At 33.9% G+C, this 9,999-nt stretch overlaps 1 protein-coding gene across 1 annotated transcript; it reads right to left on the bottom strand.

The window, feature by feature from the left end:
* Positions 1 to 1,262: 1,262 nt before the first annotated feature.
* On the bottom strand, positions 1,263 to 9,544 carry LOC141689620 (sphingoid long-chain bases kinase 1-like). Its single transcript, XM_074493965.1, has 9 exons — positions 9,350 to 9,544; positions 7,935 to 8,477; positions 7,472 to 7,840; positions 5,966 to 6,059; positions 5,810 to 5,847; positions 4,636 to 4,782; positions 4,201 to 4,300; positions 2,720 to 3,651; positions 1,263 to 1,803 (listed from the first exon to the last, which is right to left on the bottom strand). The coding sequence occupies exons 2-9, from the start codon at positions 8,373 to 8,375 to the stop codon at positions 1,651 to 1,653; spliced, it is 2,274 nt and encodes a 757-aa protein (XP_074350066.1). The 5' UTR covers positions 8,376 to 8,477; positions 9,350 to 9,544; the 3' UTR covers positions 1,263 to 1,650.
* Positions 9,545 to 9,999: the final 455 nt, after the last annotated feature.

Below are 9,999 nucleotides of genomic sequence, written 5' to 3' on the forward strand. Positions count from 1 at the left end.
TTACAACTTTCAATATGTTGATTTATATCTTTATTAAAAGTAAAGTTTTTATCTGCTATTAGTTTAATACTTTCTAACTTATAGTCTTCCATATAATATTTATTTTATTTATATAAATATATTAATTGTCTATATAGATTTTTCTTACACATTTGTTTTGTTTCTTTTTTCTCTACTATAAAATAAATTAATAGATTTGCTATTATTTTAGATTTATAACTTTTATTCTTATTTTTTAGTAATTTTGCTGGAGGTCTCATTTAATTTTTAATTTTTACTATTCATAATTACTATTCATTTTTTACTATTCATCAGTTACTAATCATTCCGAAATTTTGCTACAGTAATTTACTGTTCATTTTTTCCGGCCTATTTTCTAGCTCTGATACCAGATTTGCGGGGGATCGTTTTTATATCTGATAACCCTAAAGAGGGAAGGCACACAGATATATGTGTGTGTTTGTGTGTGTGTGTGAGAGAGAGAGAGAGTACAGCAGAAATTCAAGTCTTCTGGGGATGGGCCGTTTACTCTCTGGCGGTTTAAAGATTAATCGTCTTTTTCTCTCTTATTTTTATCCTTTTTATTTATAATTTCAATTGCTTTTTAAAATAATTAAACAAAGGGGTGAAACATTGAAATTGATTTCAATTTATTTTAATACTTAATTAAAACAAAGGATTAATTACTTTTTATGTATTTTGAATTGAGAATTTTCTATTTATGAGTTTGTATAAACAAATTTTTAGATTTAACCAATTTTTGGGCAAAAAATGAAATAAAATTTCTGAAATTCCATGGAACTTTCAGGGGAAATTTCACTGATAAATTTGTTGAACCGCCGGAAAGAATTAGTTCTCGGAAAATAAATTCAAAAATTTCTTCCGGGAAAAAGAAATTTAGAATAAAATGTTTCCTAGAAAAAGTTCCTGATTTTTTTTAAATAATCACATTTTGTGTTGGAAAGGAGTGAAGGCTAGAAGCAACTTTATTTTTAATTTGAAATAAAATGTTATAAATGGATTTTTCAAATTCGGAAATGTAAGTTTATTGTTTATTTTGTTTACAAATGGGTCAGAACATTATTTCTGATCCAAATATTGGTCCAACTGAATGGTTAGTAGAACTATTAGACATTAGTAGTGTTTTTTTTACCACTCATTTTTTCCTTGTCTGACCAAATCTATTATTTTAGTTATCTTATTTCGTCAGCTTGCCGTCATTCGAGTAATAAAGACCAGGCAAATTTTAATAAATTTAATCCAATTTAAATAAAATAAAATATATTTTCTACTGGAAGCAAACAAGCAACATCAGTCATCAGGTACAAGTTAAATTGTATACAGAGAAGTGTGATCGGGGCAAGTGGCATGAATTTAAACCGGAAGAAGCGAGTGTAGCCAATGACGAGGTAACACTTGCAATATTACATTACAAGACAAGTAAAACATATAGATTACATTTACAACAAACAAGGTGATCCCTGAAATGGACCAACAAACATTCACATAATATACAAAACACCACAAACGTCATCATCTGCATCAGCAACACCGACAATAGTCCTGGAACGAGACCTGAATGCCGGAAATGGGGTATATATGCAATCAATGATGCCCAAAGACGAAGCCTACTATACGAGCCTCTATATCTTACTTGCAACCGGTGCCAGCGGAATGACCTATAAGCCTGCATTGTTCAGGAAATAAAGAAGTGATGACTTGTCCAGCAACTGGAAAAAGTTCGCCGTCAATGCCACACCCATTCTGCATGGTCTTTCCTTGTTTAAGTTTCACAGACTTTACCTGGAATTCAAAAGTATAAAATTAAATCAGACAACTATGGCATCTAATTATATTTTGAACAATGTATGATACAAACAGGCAACAATCAAAACCAAAATGTGGACATAATTTTAAGTTAGGCTTAATGACCTTTTGAATCCCAAGGCTTGCACTAATATATACCCATCGGCCCCTGAAGTACAAAAGTATTCCTTTTTGACCCTGAAGTACTCAAAACGTACCTTTTTAACCTTGGACCGCCTGGCGGGTTTTTTCCCGGTCCAAGGTTAAAAAGGTACGTTTTCAGTACTTAGGGTCAAAAAGAAACACTTTTGTACTTCATGGACCGATGGGTATATTAGTGCAAACCTTGAGGTTCAAAAGGTCATTAAACCTTTAAGTTATGATAAGAATGTCATATTCTTAATTACCAACTTCCATGCTAGTCCGATGATTACTGTATTCCCAGTTTGGTAAGGGTTACTAGAGTCTTAAGCTTCCCCTCTATGCTAGCTTTTGGGCTGGAATCTTTTACTACAATGATCAAGAGTTATACCTAGAATCTGTATTATAATACTAGCAGGTGTAAGGTTGATGGACAATGATGTCCGGTGATGAAAATGGCTACCTAGATCCAGATTGCCTGGACTGCAATAAGTTGACATGACATGGACAGCAGTAAGAAAGTGCACTGTCCTATCAGATTATATTGGCAATTTGGGGTTGGGTAATAAGATCTTGCCCTCTTCTCCCTAATAGCTAGCTTCTGAAAATTGCTCCAATTTATAACAGATATATAGGTCTAATATTAGAATAATCATGTAAAATGAAAATTTTATAATCTACATGCAAGAGAGAAAATTTGAACCCTCAATCAGGGGCTGGAAAATTTAATACATACTTAGACACCCAATAGGTTATTAAATTCCTATCATACCTTGACATATTCGACGTAGGGTAGAGAAAGATGCCGCCCAAATTGCAGAAGGAAGAAAAATCTCAACAGCTTCAAACGTCCACTCCCATGAACCAACAACAAATCCAACGTGTTGTCATCATGTTCAGCCTTAGGAGCAACCACCTGAGAACTCAAACTCTGAACAGTTTTACACGAATGGTTGCAAACCAGGACACCAAGAAATTGGCCTTTCGTGGTAATCCACTCGTTTACAGATCTAGGCACATCATCTTTGTTTATTTCATCTTCATCGTTATCATCGTCTTCTGCTGGACCAGGCAATTCTACAGGGTTTTCCATATTCCAATGAGGCTCACTATCCCACTTTGGTTCAGCATCCCAAACTGGTCCTGGATCAGACATTGTTGATGATATATCCTCTTTATCATTTGCTGCCGTTGTTCCCCAAGTTGACCTAGCAGTGTCATGTGTGGCTGTTAGCCCAGTCCATCCTTTATCGGTTCTTGATTTAGACCTAGTTCTTGGCCAGTTTGGGGTTGATGAAAGTGGTAGGTGAGGATGGCTAACTTCTGGTTCTGCTGTTACATTACTTCTCCCAGATGATAAGCGTTTTGATTTTGGATCTATACCACGCACGTAATCTGATGGCTCGGTACTACTGCAAGTCGTATCCAAATCAGCACTAGAGATTTGGTTTGGGGTCATTATTGAGTCAATACTTGATAAGCTAGAGGCTCTTGGAATGCCATCTTTGTTGGATTTTCTCATGATGTCTGTATAAAGTTCTGACATATCAACTACTTCTGCATCTCGATCAGTTCTCTCTTTTGATGCTGGTAGATATTCCACTTCGAATCCGTACTTTGGTAAGCATAAAAACTTTAGTACACCCGCTACAAAATACCGTAGAGGGCCAAAGCGTTTCTGATATTTCTCAGAAAGTTCCAAAACTGCAAAACATGCGAAGCCATATGCATATTAACATTTAAGGTTCCAATATGTATTAAGGTTAACTGACATGCATGTATAATATAAATACTCTCCAAATAACAATGGCAACACATATGCTCTAGCACAGTAGAACTAGCTCTACAGCAAAAAAATTCAAAATAAACTAATAATCCTACACTCCTTAATACAAATGAATCGCTTTTATAAAACAGAAACATTCATTTTGCTCCCTATACCAGCTGATCCATGTTGAAGTACTGCAAATGTGATACAAAGTATATATTCTACAAACTGAAATCAACTGAGCTCCAAGAAATTATTAAATTGTTAAACATATAAGCAGTATATCTCTGAAAACTGAGGATGTTGCGCCTGGTATAGCCTAATGACTAAATTTTGACTTCATAATTTAGAGCATATAGGCCAGTCCCAGTCCAAGATTTATTCAATCACATAAAACAAACATAACAAAAATAAAGAGTAGCCACTTGCCGGACTGAGGGAGTTTATAATCATGCAATACCATGCTCTTTAAGATTAAATCTTACCATCGCTGATAAATCCAAAGTATGCGACAGTCGTCCCAAAATGAATTGCTCCAGTATGCACCCATTCCACCGCAAAAACATCTGTTGCAGTTAGACCTCCCTAAAAACAAGAAACAAGTCAAAATAACATATCACTTACTAAATTCCAAGTGTACGCACAAACTTCTATTTCATAGTAGAGAAATTCAAATTGAAATTCCAGAGCATCTTTAATCTCTGTTGAACACAGTACTACTCGATACCCAGGGGATAATGGACATAAAATTGCAGTTCAGGGGGGAATGTATATATTTCAAATAATAGCTGAGCTAAAATTTAATTGTAATTTACTACGTATTTTAATTGGAAGAGAGAAATAGATATTAGGAGTAGTCATCAGTGGATTTCAAGCCTATAGAACAGTTCAATCAGAGTTCTGCCGAACTAGATTTATACCTTCACTATAGCAATTGCAGCAGAAACTGGATCCCTGACTCCAAGAACAGTCCACACAAGAGAATTATCAGAACCAGCAGGAATAATTCCGATTGGAATTGAAATTGCTTCCTTCTGGTTGTCTCTGCTTAGAAGGCCATTTAGAACCTGCGCGTGTGGTTATCCTTGTTATCTTCTGCAGTAGAAGCAGCTCACTAAAAAATTAACCAGCAATACCAAAAAAGGAAATTACAATATAAATCATAGCTTAAGATGGTTAAGAAGTGGTGCAGAGTACTAAAGTAGCAAGCAGTGGCTAACAAATATGAATAAATAAATTTAAACAAATAACAATTTAATTAGTTAGGAATAAACAGATTTTAGGATAACATAATAACAAATATTCTAACCAAACTGCAGAATTCTGAAACTAGCAGCATTGCATCTTCTAGACTGCCTTTCGATGCTTTAATAGATGTTACTACGGAAAGTCAACCACAAAATAGAGTGAAGATGTCACCAAAAACTACAAAACTAAAGAAACGGAATAGGAATATTTTCCGAGATCTCATAACCAATGATCAAGGGTCCGCCAACATCAGCCTGGATCAGAGCCATTTCACATAATTTAGCAATAAATACAACAGATTTAAGACAGGGAAGGTATATACATTTTTTTTGGGTTTCGGGGGGGAAGGTTGCTGACTGAATATTCTTTCCCTGGGAAAACAAATACTAATACACCGGGTATTTTTAATTTTGTTGATTAGAAAATATTCCCTCACACAACCAATAAAACAATAAACACTGCTACTACTGTATCACTTCTAAACACCACATACTGCTCATGCCTTCTAAAACAGATAAACCCACCATATCTTTGAGGTCATCATCATGAGTAAATGGAAATATACTATCAACGAAATTTCTGTTTGTTACGGCAGACGACCTTGTATTTCTTTCTTGAAATCCTCTAAATTCATAAATATCAACCTTTTAAGGTGAACAGTACATATTTTCACTTAGGTTTTTATTCCTACCAATGTGTTACAATATACAGCTTGTGCGGTAAAAATTTGAAATTTTGGACAAAGTGAAATCAATGTTAGCCCGAGATGCTAGAAAATAAAAACTTGTAATATGTAAAAGAAAAATCTTTATCTACGGGATTTTCAGCAAGTAAGCAATGACTAACCTCGTTAACAATTCCGTCTCCTCCAACACATATAATTCCTGGTGTAGAAGTACAATCCAAAATGAATGGAGAATATATCATTACCATATATAACAATAATAATAACACAAAAATCAAATCTAGGAATATGCGGGACAAATGCAAAAGGTTAATTACCATCGGGACATGTACTGAAGTCTATACTTGCTGCAAGGTTTCTGGCATGTCCAGCAGCTGTTGTTTTAACTACCTCGAGATTAAATCCTGCAAGCTGTAACAGTATCCGGTATGATAATAAAATACAAAACACAAATCCAAGGAAAAACTAAAAAAAGCTAGTTCTCCATGTTTAAAGTTCCTTACAAGCTAAGAGAAAAATAACAGGACAGCCACCACACAAAGATGGCATATCTCAAAGGATTTTATACTGATATAAAGATTAAACAAAAAGTAATATCAAGTATCAGGAAAGATTGATAAGGTCGGAATATACAGCCAAACAGTTAAATGTAAGAATAGGGTGCATTAGAATGTTACTATACCACATTTACAACATCTTATTTGAACAGAGCAGGTTGATGAAGAAGAGATCATATTCTTGCTTGGATTAATGTTAAAGTTTTGTGACGGCCACTTCAGGTTAAACGCTATATCAATAGGAGTCGTTGGCCTTTCTCTGTAGCGGTTACACAAAGAAACACCATCCCTCTGCCTCTTTTGGGTTAAATCATATTCTCTAACCATCATGCATCAGTTTGTTTTTATATTACTAGTTGTTTTAATGTTATATGTAAATCGGGGTTAGAGGATATTAGATTTATCAAGTAGTAACTGTTGATTCATCATTAGTCCTAAACAGATTCTTATTTTCACTTTCTCTGTGTGGATTATAAGATGATAAATTTTTATGTTCATAACCATGCGCATATATAGTTACAAGTTACAATACATGCACATCCCCGTTTCAATAATTGTCACGAGGCAGAAAAAGATCGTGCTTGCAACTGCAGCGGCGAAGTCTGAAGAAATTTAGCTGTATACAGGAATAACATCATCATAATATATCATCTTGTTCAACTAACATTTCTTTTGCAGAACTTTGTAGTCATTTTATTTTGCAGGAATGTATAATCATTCTTATACCATTTTCTTTATGGCCGGTGAATTGTGTACATACAGAAGATTACAGGTGACTTACAACAAGTCACTATCACTATTGTATCTTATTTTTTATTTAAAATACCATTTTACATATTTTTCACATATACACACAAAGCCGAGGTCTTTCTGGAAACAGCCTCTTCATTCTTTTGAATGAGGTAAGGTTGCGTATATCACACCCTCTCCGAACCCTGCGAAAAGCAGGATATGCTAGGTATGTTTGGTTTGGTTTATGTGGATCAGAAATCAGAATCATAAGCACTTAACAAACAAATCATATATTAAAAAGCAGCACAATATCTTTAATAAGTAGAAACCAAAAGTTTAAGCATAGCAGAGATAAGGTCAGATTGATTTATATTTTGGTATATTCTGGATTTTGACAGTTGGACACCAAGTCACCAAAGTATTTCTACTGATAATTTGTTTAAAAATACTACTGCCTAGCCAGATATCATTATGTTTACATAAATAATGCATATCCACGATAAATTATTTAATACCAGAATGCCGAATACATACCTTAAATATTGGTTCTACTGTTCCATGGAAAACTTTACTTGAACGCCCATGTCCAGACCGTGGATTCAATATCACAAGCATTGTAGGTGGACTTTTACATTTAATGTAAGGTTCAAGTGGAAAATCACTGAATAAAAAATCTGAAGCCTGCTTCTTCGAAGAAACCAAAGGATGGCGCGCACAATTAACAAAACATTGCTGATCTGCAAATCCACTAACCCATTGAACTGCTTCTTCTATTGTGGCAGCCAAGAAGCGGAAATCCTTTCGACTTCTGCCAGATTTCTTAAAGCAAGCAAAAGCAAGTGAGGTCCTTTTTACAGGGTACGAGTGCACTGTAAAATGTCTAACACCGAAAGTGTATGATACCTGCCAAAGTAATGAACAAACTATTGAAACCACTTTACAAGTAAAAGGGATATAAATGATTCAGGAAAATAGTGCCACTAACCAAATAGCTTACCGAAACCACATCCGCAAGCAATAATAGTTGTGAACCCCAAACCAGTGCCTTGCTCGTGAGTTTAGCATCAACAATTTCTTGATTTGTTGTATCTGTTGATGTATTATCATCATTGCTTTTGCTTGTCTTTGTCTTGTCTAGAACAAGCTTTCCAGAGAAAACAGTATATCCCAGCAAGTCAGATTTCTCATCTCCAATATCGATTTTATGCTCTTCTCTCTTTGATTTCTTAAGATCATCAATGCTGACACTGATTTCACTGCGCTTTGAAGTCTTCACTTTGCTACGCTTTTCAGGAAAGACAATTGGGGATGAGTGCTGTCCTGTTGCTACTTGAGAACAAAAGCTTAAGCGACGAACTGAATGCTGAGATGTCAGTCTCAAAGAATTATTCTTCAAAAGACTGCCAGTCTTCTGCATGCTAAACTTAAAGCAGAGCATGTACTATGTACACCACAAACACCGTAACAATGTAGGTGTTGCATCAGTTATACAGCAGATGATCAACCAAATTCCACAACAAGACCCAGCATAAGATATAAGCTGCTTGAATCAAGTACACCAAATTTGTCAGTGTACACAAGTAATTCTTGAAATAAATAACCATTGCTCATATAATTCCCTACAAGGTATTGTACAGAATCATGATAGGCTGATGCTGAGAAAAGGATCAAATGACTTCTAATCTATCATTCTTAATTTTCTATATATAAATAAGTCCATGAAAACATGTATAGATGTGTGTATATATGTGAGAGCACTTATGTATGTCCATACCTATCTGTGAATGTGTGAACAACATTTATGTCATCTTAGACCAAAAACGCCGTTTATTAAGGGAGCTTAAAAGGAAAAAGTTAGTAGCATTTCGCGAACCATAGTCTCTTTTATAAATCATCTCAGATGCATAGATCATTAACATTAATACTAAATGCTTGTGTACTCTAAATAGCTAAATCATATACCCTCAACATATTCTACGAATTTCCAATTCACACTGGTCATCGAAATTAATTCTAAACCTTGACACATTTTGATAGTGTTGGCATCCAAGAACCTATTGTGTATATATAATCCTCATTATAAACCAAATTTTCCTTCCAAGCATAACGTACGAAAACACGATCCACCACATTTCTCAGAATAACAATTTCCATTCCTAAATACGAATAATTTTAAAACCAGTAACTTCGAAAACTATTTAACAACTATTAAACAGAGTAGAAATTTAATCAACCTAATAACTCGAAAATCTCGAATTCAGTAACGATGATCAAATACATAATCTCAACAACTTTCAACACAGAAATCCACAACACACACGCATAACATATTTATTCAATATATACTAAAAAAAACTATACAATAAACTGTAAATTATTATAAAAATGACGATGAATAACAAAAATTGATACCTCTTTGACTGAAAAATCAGAGCGTGGAAACAGTGATGAGGGTGAATTAGCGGGTCCCACTGATTGAGTACGCCATTGATTTATAAGAAATGTTAGTGAATTTGTTACAGTGAGAGAGGGGTTTGAAGAAGAAGAAGAAGAGAAATAAATAAAAAAGTTGAGTTTTTGAAAATGTTTTTTTAATTTAAGGAAATGAAACAAATATGTAAATGCTGTGTAGTGGGGGTTATTTATAGCGGTAAAATTTACCCAATGGGGTTAAAAGAGGGTTCGTTAAAGTGTTTAAACATAAATAAATATGTTCTATTTTCTGTTTTTATTGGCGGCAGTTTAACAGAAAGGTTATCGAATTAGGACGGAAATAGAAAGTGATAAATTAAATAAATTGAGGTTATGTTTGTTTTCCGGAAAATTATTTTATCTTTTAAAATTGAACGAGATTAATTATTTTAATCAACTATTTATTTTAAACAAATAAAATTTGTCTTTTTGGATTATTCACAAAATAGTCCGATTATTTTTAAACTTTATCCGTAATATTGTTTCAAAATACATATTTTTCTATTGTAAGTATATATCAAAATAGTGAGACAAATATAGATATTTGAAATTTGGATAATAATTTAAAAATTCGCTTTTAAGTAAATGTT

Source organism: Apium graveolens, chromosome 10 (assembly GCF_009905375.1).
Source record: "Apium graveolens cultivar Ventura chromosome 10, ASM990537v1, whole genome shotgun sequence".
NCBI lineage: Eukaryota > Viridiplantae > Streptophyta > Magnoliopsida > Apiales > Apiaceae > Apium > Apium graveolens.